Genomic DNA, 16,337 nt, shown 5'->3' with positions numbered 1-16,337 from the left:
AACTGTGAATATGAGTAACATGATGAAGTACCTCATCAGACATGGAAAAAACTTCAGAGTGGAGAGCTGCATGTTTGCAAGGCCAAAAAAAGGTATCAAATGAAATGCTCTGTTGATACATGAGTAAAAAAACAGTGAACTGTGAACAGGACCACCTTCACAGCTTTTCTCAACTTCAGTCATCAGAGCCCTGCTTTGATGAGGCTCTGCTGAGTGACTTTTTCTATACAAGACGCAGAAAAACAAATTATCAGGAGTTAATGCAAAACCAACATTCCAATTTTCTTTGAACTGGCTGTTTGCAATACAAAATGGCATGAATTGCGCGCTCGTGCCATCAACAACCTCACCTTGACTTCACTCTAATTGGCACTGCTGCGTTCATCCAAAATGAGACAGATAGGACTTTCAAAGGGATGGCTAAGTCTCGAGATGATGATTAAGGGACAGAGAGTGAGCTGGTCTAAATATATTCCGAATGTGCTGATCGCGGGTGTCAGGGACGAGCGCGAGTGGCTTGCCGACTGATCTCGGATAAGCTTCTGTGGACATGAATAGCGCTAATGAACACAACCGAATGAGAGGAATACGCTGGTAATTGGCACCTTGTCTTTGTGTTTCCTGCGACATCACAAAAGTTTGTTGGACAGTTGGAGATGTTAAAGAGGGCTGCTTTCAAGTAGCTACAGTACAAAGTCATTACAGTAATACAGAAATAGCTGACATACTGTAATCTACATCAAAAATGCTTCCAATCATGATCTGGATCTTTAAAATGCTTTGCAGCATGGACTTTTTGCTCAACACACAGCTTTTAGCTAATGATACCGGCCATGTACTGGAGCAGATCTCCCTTTGGAACACATGGAGCCTGTTATTAGGCCTTTTTATGAGAGTAGTGGGCCTGGATAACCCGCTTCCTCCATCCACCACTATGTGGGCAACAGTGCTTCCCTACTGTTTGCTAATTGTTACTTAGAACGATGGCGACTGCTACCTTTAGCACATGGGGATAATCATAAGGCCATAAATCATAGCCTTTCACATGCGAGGAGAGTCATAAATATAAGTTTATGGCGCCTGAAGTTGTTGTTGTGTTGCTGCCGTCCCTCCCCTCCTCCAGCCTTTGTTGATCTCTCTCAATGTACTGCAATTTCCAGCAGCCTACCACGTCTGGGGTTTAGTCAGCCGTATCTTCTTAGAGCAAATCAAAATTGCAGTGTTGATTGGTCTAATAGGAGCGGCCACACAAAGCTGTTATGTGACTCCCTCTCAGGCTGAGGAGCTGTTTGAACATCCGAATGTGGCACACAAAACAGCGCTCTGAGGATGTGACTGTTTGACCTTGCAGTTGACGTCGTATTTCTTTTGAAATGTGCATTAACTGGTCCAAGAGGGGAGCCATCTGGGTACTTGGCTACGCTGTTTATTCTTTCAAATACTGTTTTCAGCACTTTTTTTTGAAACAACTTTAGAAAGGCAATTAAAAGTAACTGCACCAAAATATCTCTGACTCAAACGCCTCCTTCTTTTAGCTACGGTTTGTTTTTTGCTTCTCAGTGTGAGCCGTCAGGGTTTCCCACACATTCATTTATGGCATACTGCCACTATTAAAACATCTACTGCCACGTATTGATTTTATAGATTTGAAGTTGGAACATTCATTAGGATTTAGGCTTGGGCAGTACCATGGTCTTACAGTACACCAGGGGGATTTAAAAATCCTGAAGGTATGTTTTTCAACATTTTCATCATAAATACAGGTACTCCTCTTTCTATTAAACTCATTATAGGTAGTGCACAGTGCGCAACACCAGAGCTCAGTCTCCCATCTCTACTGGTGGACAGGCAACTGGCCTGAAAGACACCACAACACCTAGTGGTAGAGGGATAAGCTAAAGGGCTGTAAACAGCCAGCAGCCAGCAATGGCAAACACTGACCGTGGCGAATAATGGCATGTTTTTTTACAACTGACTTGGTAAATTACAGATTTATTTCGAACAAACCGGAACTGGTGATTGCTGGAACAGTGGACTTACTCACTAGATTACTAGCACAAGTTACCAGAACGGTTTGGGTGAGTTTCATTTTTGTCAAGGTTGAATAAAATCTGTTTTGTGATTAAATATATTGAGGCAATTAAGTCAGTCTTCCATGATCGAGAGAAAGTTGAATTCAAAATGTGTGCAGTTGTATTTCCCTGTTTAATAAGAACAAAAGGTGTAAGGAAATAACTTTTCCTTGACATTTGATGGGTTTCTGTTGTGTATTAATTAGTCTGAAAAGCCAAAAGTGAGTAGCACACTCGCCACTGAAAATCCCAATGAAAGTTCAGGAGGGAATGAAACATTACATACTCCCCAAGCCAATTAGGAACGCTATGGTTATTCATTGCACGGGGCAGCACAGCTACTCCAGGCACAGACGAAGCAGCAAAATGTCTGGGGCAGTGAAAGTCAAACTTAAAGTTTGCTTTCACTTGCTTCTTACATCCATTGATCTGATCAGCTGTTTTCAAGTGACAGAACAATTATCCACCCCAACGGCCCCGCAAAAAGGTCCAAATTTAGAGACGGAACACAGAATGATAATAAAAGGGACACATAGACAAGATTAAAAAATGGGAAGTTTGATAACTTAGCATCCCTCAGCCCCCATAGTAAGCTGAGGGATAACTGTCCAGGGGAACTCATGACAGATTCTGCCTGTGCTGCGTTAATGGACCAAAAAACATCTAAATTTAGAGAGGGGACACAGATTGATATAATCAACAGCTGCCTCAGTTAGATTTTAGTCCTGTGAGAAACACTGATAATGTAAACAAGCTCACATCACAAACTTGTAACGGCTCACCTGTGTGACACTGTCCCTCATGGTGGGCGAGCGCTGTTTCCGGGTGGTGGTTGTGGCCATAGTCGTTGTTGTCTCCATGATTGTGGTGGACATATCAGCCAGCGGGGTGGTGGAGGTGGTGTCAGTGGTGAGCACCGAGGGCATGTCGCCCACCAGCCGCAGGTTGCCCTGGGTCTGGACGTTGGGGTCGCCCTCAGCTGCCAGTTTGAGCACCTGCAGGCCGTTGTAGTATAGACCTGAGATCTGCCCCTGGAAGTGGCGCCCCTTCTCTCCACCGCCACCGATTTTGATGAACGCCTGGCTGTTGAAGATGGTCAACTGGCGACCTGATATGTGAGAGATAAGGAAGATGAAGAAGTGATGAAGAAGGCAGAGGAAGTGGAAGTGAGAGAAACCATGGGAAGAGGGAAGAAAAAAGAGAAAGGGCAAAGAATACAAATCAGTCATGGTCTCTAGGTTAGCTTGCACATGAAACACAGTAATACAGGAGCTCAAAAGCAGAGAGACAGGGGAGATAGAGGGACTGTTTCAATCATGTGGGATTTCCTGGGCAACACTTTAGGGAGATTGGACCCTGGTTTGCCGTGGGTGCAGCCATTATAGGGCTGGGCACGTGCCACATTCTCAGAAAAAGCCAGCCTGAATCTGGCAGTCAAATAAATTGCGGGGGCAGTTGCGGCTTGACCCTGAGACTGAAGGTTCACAGTGAAATGCATCTAATTTGCCCTGAGATGGAATATATTAGAACAATGCTGGGACTGTGTCATTGACCTCCAATGCACCTGAGCTGCACAATGATAAAGTACCTCAGCCTGCGGAAAAAAATGTCGCCCCGCTCCGCCATTCAACGGAGGAAAATAAGATCCTCATTGGAAGGAAATGTTTAATTCAGCAGGGGCTCTCCCTCTCTGCGGTCATTATCATTCATTGGGATGGATAGATGGATGAAGGGAGGATAGGGTCGACCATTTAACCAGGGTCCAATACTAATGTGTTACCAGGACTTGTGGTGAAGGGGTGGAGAGGGGGCAGTCTAACAGGTGTAGCTTTTCTTGCTGTATTTTCCTTGGCTGACGGTTATTTATATATATATATATATATATATATATATATATATATATATATATACATACACTTTTTTAGCCCATATTTGCATCTCCTAGGGGACATCCCATCATACCACTTCAACTGAACTTTGACCCTTATTATGAGTCATGTGGATATGAAGAGAGATGGACCGTTGAGGGAGAGGGGTATTGTTGCTGGATACTGTTGGACGGATGTGGGTTAAAAACAGACCCGATGAGGTAATTACTTTGAGTAGAAGCCAAAGAGCTTTTATGGATAAATCAATGGGTGTAAGGAAAGAGGGAGTGTGTTTGTTTGTGAAAGAGATACTACACTAATGTGCGCATGTGAGTGCAAAATATAGACTCTCCAGAGAAGCTGTACAACTGAAATGAGACCCCTCTGGCCTTATAGGACTGAGTGGATTCATGTATGCACATTTGTTCCTCAGTGGATATGTTTGCACATTTGCAACTCATGCACATGTCTTTTGTTGAAACTGGCTTCTTTGTGTGCAATTACATTTAATGATGACGAATGAATATCTTTTGAATGTTGCTGTTGTTTTCTCTGTGGGATTGAAAGCCAGCACTCATCAGCGTTGAGACTCCAGGGACAGGCCCGGGTCCCATTTGTTTTCAATTAAGAGAGCTGAAAGGGTGCTTCATCACTATAATTATGATTCACTATCACACTATATGGGTGCACTTGTTCTGACATATGTGTAACACCCAGGTGGGTGGGACTATCAGACAAATAATGTATATTAATGCATGTGTGTGTGTGGGTGTGAAACCCCATGTGCACTGCATGTGTATATCTGAGGGTTTTTTTGCACAAGTGCTGTGGAGATACATTTATTCCGCTGAGATGGGCTATTACATGTGTCATCCCATTATCAGATCATTAGGCCCATCACGGTCCCACAAGGGACTCGGCTCCTGTCCCTTAACTTCATAATGATGAGACTTAATGTCTGGCATATGCACTGTTGACATAATAGCTGAGTCTCACTCTATTATCTCATCACTGAGCATTTTTTGGTGAGAGAGGGATGTGAAAGAAATACTTCACCTACAAAATGATCATTTTGATATTAGATATTAAATATACTGTTACCTTGAATTCATGAAAAAGAACTGTTTTTCCCCACATACTTTCACAGTGAACGGTGAATCCAAAAATAATGAACATATTTGATGAATTGGAGTAAATTGGGGCCGGGTTTAACAACAGCAAAACTATATCAAAACATCTGTTTACAAACTCTCACTCAACTCCTGCAGTATAAGGGCTCATTTATGCTCAACGTTAGATACAGAGACGGATTTTTGCATGTTGTCTGAAGGCCTCCAGATAATTACATTACTGGGAGAATGCAATGAATCAATAATATACAAGAAAAAATAATAAAAAGAATTCCCTGTCCATGTCAGAATGTCTATAATGGCTGAACAGATTACAAACGCCTACACGCTGCCTCCTTTTGAAAGTACAATATAACGACCTTTTCCACTGTCACGCTGTGTATTGTTTTCCGAAACTTTTGATGCTACCTTTTAGTTCCATCTATTGGCTGTATCTAATCCATCATAAAGGATGCATGGAATTATAAGGACAGTGACATTCACATTTGGAGCATAAATAAGTCTTAAGTCTCATTTATCCTGTCGTATGCTCTGTATTTCTGCCTATCCAGGCATGCTCAGGGTATGCTACCTATAGGCGTTATAGAAAAATGCATGTTTTTGGTAAGTACTAAGCATACGACTTGATAACTGAGACTGGGGTTTTACTGCACAAGCTGTGTGACAGTTTGTAAACAGATGGTTTGATGTTTTTTTGCTATCATTCAACATGGACCCCATTAACTTCAATTCATAAAGAATGTTCACCACTTATGGATTCTCCGTTCACTGTGGATGCATGCAAGATAAACAAAGTTTTCCTCACAAATTAAGTGCAACATAGAGTGGGTAACTGATATACAAATGATCATTTTGCAAAGGAAGTATTCCTTAAAAAAAGGAATGGCGAAAGATGGGAGGGACAGATTATCAAATTACGGACACCATTGAGGAAAATACAGGAGAATAACCACACTTGTGTACATACTCAGAGAACCTTGAAACATCACACTTTAAAATGCACATTAGCAGGCTCAGTCCACCTTACGCCCCCCTGTATCACTCTTCCAGTGTCCTTGACAAGAGGACACATACATACACACCCACACATCAGCCCAGAGGGTCTCCCATTTCAAGCAGCCCCAGTCGGCCCCCACTCTCCAGTAAAGGGTCATGAAATGAGGAAAAATTGAAGATACAAATCATCATCAATTCTCCTTAAGTCCTCTTGGTTTACCAAACAGCTCAAGTTTCTTTACAACAACACCCAACTCTCCCTGTGTGTGAGCAGCAGCTCTGAGCCAGATCTGTTCAGACGGGACAGTTTACTCCTGAGGAGTCGAGTGTATTGGTGTCACAGTTACACCCTGAGCCAGTGACACAGGCAGAAGTAAGCCATATTGACAAGCAGCTTATGATTATGATGCAGAGTAGGTGGGATTAGTTATACCTCCGGAAGTTGGTGCACATGCAAGTGTCCAAGAGTCTGTTGGGTGACCTATATAATTCTGCATTACAGCTATAAGCATGTGACGATGTCATCTGTCGTTTAAAAACAAAAAATAAAAAATACAAGCCTCGAGCACTGGAGAGCATTGTAATGGCCATTTCTGCATCCCATCCCATCTGAGACAGAGCCAAAGAAAAGCAGAAAGGTGCCCTCTAGACTAGATGAAGGGAAATCAGTGTTTGTTTTTGGAGCTGTCTGCTCAGGATGAGACTCTAACAGGCCCTGATGAAGTTATTGTTTCGGGGTCTGCCGGGGCAAATCAAAAGTGACATGTGGTTTTAGAGCCAATTTTGGCGGCGGGCGTTAGCAGGGTTGGGTGGAGGGGTGGGCGAAGGTAGAAAAATAAGAAGTCTCTGCATGACATGCAATCACAGCACATAATATGACAGAGCTGGATGTGGTGCTGCAGTAGAGAAGAGTGTGTGCACGTGTGTATAATAACTCACAAAATATGTCAGTGGATTGCCCTTTATGTGTGATAGTTGGCCTTTTCAAAGAGTGTGTGTTTGCCTGGCATTTATTCACATACGCATTTCCTTTTGTGTGTTTGTATGTGTTTTTTGACAGCTTACTGTGTGTGTGCTGTTGACAGCACAGCACACAGGGTTGTTTGCACATTGATGAGGATCTATTGGACTGGTTTGGTGGGATTGGGTGGCTGCTGCCTCGGAACTCTTCCCAGGGCTCTTAAAGTGCATGCACTTAATTGGGAGAGGCTTGGGATGGGATGATTAAAGCAAATGCAGTCGGTCTTTAGAGTATAAGACAAATTAGGAAGTATACCTCAAAACTGTCTCAGTTGCAAGGCTGTCATATAGACCCTTTTCCACCAGATTTGGTGCATGTATACTGTTTTGTTTTTTTTTAAATAGGAAAACCAGTTTAAAAAGCCAATAGACTACCCATTGCCAGTAGACCAGAGTCATGTACATAGCTTTGTAGAAGATCAGTGTGTCATATTCCACGTCATGGGTGGGTCAGATGAGGTTAGTAAAAAGTGGAAAGCAGCATGGAGGCCCGTGATTTTTTAAAACTTTTTTTTTTTATCTGTTCAGACACTCAGTATTGGTTCACACTAAAGTTAGAAACAAGGATTGTGGCTGCTTGGACAGACACAAACGATGTGGTTTGTGGTGGCCAGTCATTTCATTTTACTGGCATCCAACGAAAAAATAACTTCCAGGATAGCCTAAAAAAACACTATCCCTGCATCACAGTCTTTCTGTCTCTATCATTCCAGCTATCCATCCATCCATTCATTCATCTATCATTCCAACAATCATCCATCAATACATCCATCCATCCTTCCTTCCACTATCATATATCTATCCCTGATACATCAGTCTGTCTATCCGTCCATCCAGCAACCCATCATCTATTGAATTATCAATCATTCATCCATCCAACTATCCATCCATCCATCCATCCATCCATCCATCCACATAAATCTCTGAGAGAAGTTAGCTGTTTTCCTCTTTCAGTTCTGTAACTGTATTTCATGTCCTTGTTTCATTTAAATCCATGTAGTATACTCTGAGAGAATCCACAGGGGAATATGGAAAGCACAAAGTAGCACACAGTGCCCCTCAAATTTGTCACAACAAAGCGGTGTAAAAATAGCTCTGGGTAATGAAGGAATATGCATAGAAACATGCTGAGAACGGAGAGTAAAGCGACATAAAGAAATGGAGGGCCAGCCTAAGGAGAGCTGAGCAATCAGACGTATATTATACATATAGGCGGATGAATCTTTCCCTCGATTAGTAATTGTGCTTCGGAGCTGCAGTTTGGTGAATTTTTGCTTCTGTCCTACAATTTCAGAACACACACTATCCTGGCTGGGAGAGGTACACTCATTGCAGCTTAAATAGGGCATCTAGGTGGGCAAGACTATTTCTAAAGGCATTATCTTCCACAATCACACCCACCTTTGGTTAGACCAGCCAAAGGAGTTAGTAGCTACTATTGACTATGACTGTTACAGAAACCAATATGTAACATGTAATTGACTTTTCTTTTTTGGTCCTGGCCATAGGGTAGCTCCTGAGTTACTGAACGCCTGAAAGAAAGAGAAGGTAAAGAAAGAAAAGGTTGGACAGGGACTGAGAGAATGGGGACATAAGAGATGACAGGAGCAAGGGAGGGTGACAGACGAGTAGGACAGAGAAAAAGAGAGCCTGCATGAGGACGGAATGTCAAAGAGAGACGGAGCGAGGGCATGGAGGGAGGGGCAGAGGGAGCGGATGACAGACTCGATAAAAAGAACAAGAAGAATCATGCAGTTTAAAGACAGCAGCTGAGGAAGAGAAAGACATACAGTAATACATGGGAGTAAGATGGTAAGAAAGAAGTGGGAGGAAGAATAGTAAGGTAGTGAGAACAATGGTAAAGAAAGCAAATGAGGTACAGGAGAGTGCTTCCCATGTAGAAAATACCAGTGAGTCACCTTCAGCTTCCCTTGCCTCTTTTTCAAATGCAGTCGGCTAATCACATGGTGGTTAAGAAAAGGTTAAATAATATGTACCCGAGGCCATAGCTTCCATATCATTGCATCTGCCAGAATAGATGCACTTAGAGACAAAGTGAGAAAAACTCTTAAATAACATGCTCAGCTCTAGGCCTTTCTGTAGGAAACTTTCAAAAGTACAGACTGTATATTATAGTTATTCATAAAAACATGGTTCTTCATAGTAGATGGTTTTAAAGGATAACAACTGTCTTTTATCAGTAAAAATAACATTTTACTTACAATGTTCATTGCTGCAGATGTTTGAAACATTTCCACATTACTAAAAAGATGTTGGAAAGGGCGAGAAACTTGAAAACCAACTGAAAGAAAGTTAGGCTTCATTTATGTACTTTAGGACTAGAGTGAATTGCTTTTCAAGTATTGTGGGATAGCTGCTCACCATACTGAATAGTGATGAGAAGAAGGGAGAGGGTCAGAATTACCAATAAAGCTCGATAGTGATTCGTCAAAAAAAGTGCCATGCAGTGGTAATACAGGAAGTTTAGACCTTACCAGGTGTGGATAAATGGTTTGTTTGCCTTAAGTGGGCCTACAACCGTAAAACAAGATTGTTATGCTGACTTGTAGATAAAGTGGTTTAGGCAATCTAGACTTCTGGCTGTCTGATAATTTAACTGATTAGGTTTTTTGCTCCGTTAAACCACAGATGTATAAAAAGAACTGGATATAGCATTGGAGTCGGTGCCCTGTTCATTCCAATAAAAGTTGCTCAGCCAAAAACTTGACTTTCTAAAATAAAATTTCCCAGATATACCACATGGGGAGGCCCATAAAGCAAGCACACTAGAGTTACCATGATTAAGCGACTAACTTCCAACAGCCGAACCGCTAACTTTTGGTTTAACCCTCCCCTTATTTGAATGGGGATAAAATGGTTACATCATGCAGCTTTTCTAGACTTTTGAAATGATATCAAAACCAAATGGATCAAATACCATCTATTTCCCTATGTAAAGGCCCAGAAACACCAAACCGACATCAAAGATCTAGCAGTGACAAACGACAAATCTTGCATCGCCTCACATCACCTGTTTCTAAACCAAAAAGTTGCACATGAAAACACCACAGAGACTACAGCCACTTACCAACAAGCATGTGCACTCTATGCCTGCTTGAGAGGAACAACCAAAGCATATACGCTGACTGACCCTCAACGATGGCCCAATATTGACCGACAGCTGACCATCATGGCCTTGAGTCTATGGGAAAAAATCTTTTTGGGCCCAATGGCATAATGTGACGGACCCGGAAGTTACGCAGTTTGGCCTTTATGTAAATTGGCTTCATAGCCCCGTGCTGTTTTCGTTGACTTGTATCAAACTTTATAGCAATGGTGCCCTGTTCCCAGAGCTCAGCAATTACTTTGACTGCAGTGTTATCTTTCTTAGCAGACAGACATGTCCCAAAACAAGATGAAAGTCGTAATAAACCAGGAGATGTCTTTTCTCCAATTTTGGTTCTGTCTGTCACTGAGATTTGTCTTTTCCTTTGAATGAAGCTTCTTTAGGGATGTAAAAGGCATCACTTCCTGTGCGCCTGAGGGTTTTTCTAATGAAAGACCACCAAGTCAAAAGGTTTTATCAGTTTGGTACAGGTTGCATCACTCTTGTCTGATGTCAAATACTTCTTCAGCCAAAAGTAAACTGCCCTAGTAAGCAGGTACAGCAAGTTTCTAATTGTAGCTTTGCATCGTTTTTTCTAAACATAGAGAGAAGTGGCTTGTCGATGATAGGTAATTACTACCTGAGCTGAGCCAAGCTGGGGAGTGGGCTGGGCTCGGGCCATGCTCGGCGGGCTAATGCACAGATTGCTTTTCAGAGAATGTGGAATAATGGCTGTATGTCTGCTTCAATCCCCAGAATGTAGGTGGAGAGGATGGGAGGGGATAGCGGCTTGATACCTTGCTCTCCCTTGGCAGCTAGCAGCTAACCTGGAGGAGGTGATTGTCAGGAGGAGGCAAAGGGAGATAGGAGGAGGGGGTAATGATCTAAGTGTGCCCATCCTCGGTGAAGGGGATATGAAAAGGACTGCAGCTGGAGAGAGCAGTATCTCTCTCCCTCCACCGTCATCATTACGCCTCTCTCATCCTCCTTCTACTCCTGTTATCTCACAGAGAAGAGGGATTCCATATGGTTGCAAGGAGCTTCTATCTCAAATGTTTTCTCTTAGCTGAGGCGCAGGGTGGGAGGGATGGCCTAGAATTCACCTCAGTCAATACACTGCTTTGTGGTGCGCGGAACAGAAAGTTGGACCGTTTGCACGCACAGTCTTTATGGGTTTGTGTTCACAAATCCTTTATGCGCCTGCAGAATTTCTAGTATCTGTATCAACAAACAAGAACTCCCCCTTATTTCCATTTTCTTCTCTACAGAAAGAAAAAAGAATTCGGAGGGAGAAAGTCGAAGAAGACCGGAGCACAATGGGGATGGGGTGGGATGCTGACAAAGTCGATTATGAAGTGTTCCCAAGTTATCTCCTCGGCACAAGGCTCTCTTTGGTAATTAAGAGCGTTTTGCTTTTTTACTCCTCAGAAGCTGGGCTGGTTTGGTTAGAACACTATGAATTAATTGTGTTCGACAATGGAGATGAGGGACCAAATGCGGCATGAAGCTCAACTGAAAGCCTTGTGAGGCAGCGAGGAGCCCTGAGGTCCTTGAAGGCAGCTGAGGGCAGCGAGATTGCGGCGAATCCACAGGACTCTGGAGACAGTAGACTGGATTTTATCAGACGTGGCTCTATCTCTGATCCTATATCTGTACATAGATCTTCAGAAGGTGATACTGTTGACGCAGAGACACAGAGAGAGATGGCACGGTGGTTAGCGAGGGACAATCTTCTCTCTTTTTATTCACTCCAGCTGTGACTGTACTGTTTTTAGGCCATTTCATGGTAGGGAACCATGAAATAACAGCAAAGTGTTCCTTCTTTCAGAGACGCTCTCTTGCTGCCACTTTTCTACTCATGAGCAAGCATGTTAAAATTCATACAATTTTCCCCCTACTTTCCTCAAACATGGCTGTAGTAGTGCCGAGAGATCAACTGAGAGCAAGATAGTAACTCAGCGGGATACAGAGCTCGCCATGGGGTTGCTGAAAGGCAGACTCAGACGGATTTACTCTCTGTTGACGGCGGCCTGATGGGAGAGAATCTCTGAAATGAAGCTGCGATCATGAATAGGAGATCTGGACCAATGCCTGGCCTGGAGATGTTGATTCGGGCTCTGGCCCCACACCAAGTGGGAAGACTTGATTGCCTTTGATTAGGGAATGGGGGAGCTCACATCAGACCGTTAAACACTGAACATTAAACCTGGTTTCTCCAGCTTTGCTCCAGTTTTTCGGCCATAGAGACCTGGTGTTGTAGTATTCCTCCCTGCATGCATGTAGCTCAACTCGGAGCTTGATCGTCATGCTGTTGGAGAGCTCCAGAGGGATAGACTCCTCGCCAGAAGAAGATATAAAGCGCCAATTCTTCAGGGAGCTTTACTCGCTTTCTAGCTCATCTGCTAAAGGGAACAGCTAGGGGGAATTGATTCTTACTGGTTATTTGTAATCTTTATTTTCTAGTCTCCCTGATGACATCAGGAAGCAGCAACATATTACTGTTGTTTCTAAAGAAACAGGGAACACCGACGTAAAAGAATGCTTGCCAAGTTTTTATTAAGGCTGGCATTGACAGTCAAGGAATAAAGAATAAAGCAAAGTAAGCAGGGTTCATTCATTTATTTGTGGCGGCCTGCCACGACTTAATCATCTCCTGACATGCACTGCTTTTATATTTTTGGAGTTGGAATGCTAATAGGAGTGCTTTTGGAATATATACATGTATATATATATATATATATATATATATATATATATATATATATATATATATATATATATATATATATATATATACAATTCTGTTATTCATTTCACCACACTTTTGGTACAGATGCAGCAGCACAACGCCAGGTGCTGTGAAAGTGAAATTTCGGTTTTTTTTGTGGGTCTAAAAGATTAATTTCACTAGCCTCTGCAGCAGCTGCTCCTCTCGTCCATTGATATGATCAGCTCAGACTGCACTGACAGAAAAATTAATGTAAAACTTCAAATAATAGCCCTGGCCATTATTTCCCTTTATCATTAAACTCAGCCTGCTTGTATTCAGGACAGGCATTGAAATAGGACAGGCTTTTAATTCCTTTTACACAAAACCGTTGCTCAACAAAGATGGAAATACTATTAAATTATTTAAACCACTATGAATACGACTTGTTCAAAAATAAGGCTATGGAGTAGCCAAAGTTTAAAAGTTAATAAGTATGTTTGTTTGCCTGATCTAAGCAGCTAACAACGTTAGCTCCAGTGTATGGTCAGAACCCAGGTTTTGTACATCAAAAGAACTTCTCGATAAATTAACTGCATGGCACCCAGACCCAGCGTGATAAGTTTTGCCAGCATTCACAGACCCGCAAAAACATCTGAATTTAGAGAGGGGAAACAGAAAAATAAAAAAGGGATGCAATCACATACAAGATAGAAAAACTGGAAGTTTGATGATACTGAAACACATATATTCTAATTCTGTGGGAAACACTAGGAGAGGGTAGGAAGTGTGGATAGAGAGCAGAAAACCTGGAGTGACAGATCCATCACAAGGCGAGAGAAAGACGCAAGGAAAAAAGGGATGCATCTGAGTAAGTTTTGGGCTCGGATAGAGCTGTTGAAAACTTTTGGCACCCTGATTTTTCCCCTCCATTGGGTCCCCGTAATGGCTGCCGTTTTGGATTTAGTCAGCGGGCACAGAGTTGGCCAGAGATGCTCGCTCTGATCTGCCTCACACACAGCGGCAGATATGGGATAAGGGCTTCGGAATGAGATGCAGTGACAGCGCAGTGCCACAGCACAGCTCCCCTCTAGGACACTGCTGGCTCCAATGACTCCCATTATATCCCAGTGTGACTAAAACACAGATTTGTGAGAGTGATTGCGGGCGATTAGCGCTCCCATTTTCTTTCTGTCCATGGGACTGTTGAAATACCAATGAGATCTGGAAGTTTTTCCATTAAATTTTGCAGAATTGATGAAACATTAAAGGCACTTGGAGAGGAGACCCGTGGGGCTGCTTGCTTTGTGTAATTCTGGTCAAGACCCTTTGAGGCATTCAAGTAATAAAATCACCACATATTGGAGACAAAAACCCCACATTGGTAACACAGCCTGGACTATTAGTGGACATCTATCAGAGGATGGTCCAGGCTGTTTACCACACAACAGTGACATTTTCATTAATACATAAACCCTTCACCCTGCACAGCAAATGACATACACAACAATACACTCAAAACACTTTTTGTAGTGGTGAAAACAATAAATGTTAAAGGGACCTTCATTTCAAACACATTTTGCTGAAATGATCCAGAGCAGATGTCATTTTTTGAAATTTGGTGTTCAGTTATTTGTTTTAACCCTCTGAGTTTTGCATTAGGGTGGACGTGGAGACAAGGGGAGAAGATGCCAGCTGGAGATTTGTTTCATTTAGTAGTGGTTAGAACTTAGTTAGCTTCTTTTTAGTTCGTTTTTTGTCCAGAGCGATCGCCATAACCTGTCCAAGTTCTTCCAAATACTGACATCCAGGTCCAATTAGTGCTCAAATGTTAGAAATCATTTATAACAAGGTTATAACTGAGGGCTCTCTGAATTTGTCACCAGCGGGGCAAAGCTGGGAAAGCTTCTCGAATGGGTTTCAATTTTGCTGTGGAAGGACGGGGGTCATGAGAGAAGCCCTCAGTAGTTAGTGTGGGTGGAGTTTGATTTGCTGTTAGGTGGTTAGATTCTGCTTAAAAGTTTCTTAGCTTTGGGTTCTAGCCACTTCCTTATCAAAGCAACAAACCGCTTTAACCCTTTGAGCTTGGAAATGTCCGCTAATCCCCCTCATTATCTAGACTAAAATATGCAAACTTAGAAATTCCAAAACCACTGTGCCTCTTCAGTCCATGACGTGTGTATGACAGTTCCGTAACGAACCCAATCAAATTAACAAATAAGCAACATTTTTCCGAAAACGCACCCTGATCAAAGCCCTCACTTGAGGTTTGATGGGGATTATTTGTTTATTTCCTACTTCTTCTCATCTAAATGATTGGATGCAGATTCATTTCTAAACTATAGAAGAAAGAGAATTATACATAACTCATTCTCTTCAGACTTTCATGGCATGCACAAATCATTTTATAAGTGGGCAAGTCATTTCTTATTGATCCACTTTTTCATTCAACTTTCATCTCCCAAGCCTTTTTGATTCTAATTTGTGTCCTAACTACCCTCAGCAGCAGCACATTTCCCCCTTGACGTACCAGAAGAGAGCAGAGAAGTCAGTTTATAGGAGCTGGAGATGAATGCAAGGATTGTTTTGCTTTCATGAAATAAATATGCAAGCGCTTTTCATTTATCTTGTTTGTCTGTCGCATGAATACTTCATTTTGCTCTCAGAGACAAATTTTATCGTCTGAATTCATCCCTCCACAATACCGTTTCAAATGAGACCCTAAAGCTAATTGGCTAATGCTTAAGAGTCTTAATTTGTGATAATCTCAATAAATCTTTTATGCAAATAAAAAAGATAAAGACACAGACTATTGGACATTCTGATAATCTACACCAAAACCATCCATTTATATACACTACACAAAAAATATAAACACAAACTCGTTTTTACATCTGTTTTTCACAGGTTTTAAGTGGATCTTTTTTTATGTACTCAAAAAATTATGGGATGGTCACATAAAAGGAATAGAGTTTGATAACACAACACAATGCCACAGATTTGACAAGTTTTGAGACAAGTTTTTGAGACAGTGGAAATGTCCAACTACAGCTGTTGCCCATGAACTGAATGTTCATTTTACTCTCTGAATTTGGCAGTACATCCAGCCATCCTCACAACCACACAAGTTGGTAGCGACCATGAACTGCTACAGAAACCAATTATTGCATCTCAGATGATCCTGCAGGTGAAGTCGCTGGATTTGAGAGGTCCAGAGCTGCTACGCTTGATCTGTGGTTGTGAGGTCGGTTGGATGTACTGCCAAATTCATGGAAACCTCATTGGAGATAGCTGATGGACGTTCCTGCAGTCTGCATGGCAATGACATGGTCCCTGTAAACTTACAACATCTGCTGCACTGTGCTGTGTGTTCAAACTGCACATTTGAGAGTGAATAAAAATTGCTCAAAATTTGAGGGAAACATATCCATCGGGTGC

At 42.2% G+C, this 16,337-nt stretch overlaps 1 protein-coding gene across 3 annotated transcripts in view; it reads right to left on the bottom strand.

The window, feature by feature from the left end:
- Positions 1-16,337, bottom strand: part of nrxn2b (neurexin 2b) — an 883,386-nt gene that overhangs the window by 22,597 nt on the left and 844,452 nt on the right. For all 3 annotated transcript variants that reach the window (XM_088073122.1, XM_088073124.1, XM_088073123.1), the window contains one exon: positions 2,855-3,180. In XM_088073122.1, coding sequence (XP_087929248.1) covers positions 2,855-3,180 — 326 coding nt within the window. The remainder of the gene's footprint in view (positions 1-2,854; positions 3,181-16,337) is intronic.

The sequence above is a fragment of the Plectropomus leopardus genome, chromosome 23, assembly GCF_026936395.1.
Source record: "Plectropomus leopardus strain MGB_pleo_1.0 chromosome 23, ASM2693639v1, whole genome shotgun sequence".
Classification (NCBI taxonomy): domain Eukaryota; kingdom Metazoa; phylum Chordata; class Actinopteri; order Perciformes; family Serranidae; genus Plectropomus; species Plectropomus leopardus.
This window is presented reverse-complemented; position numbering and strand designations above follow the sequence as displayed.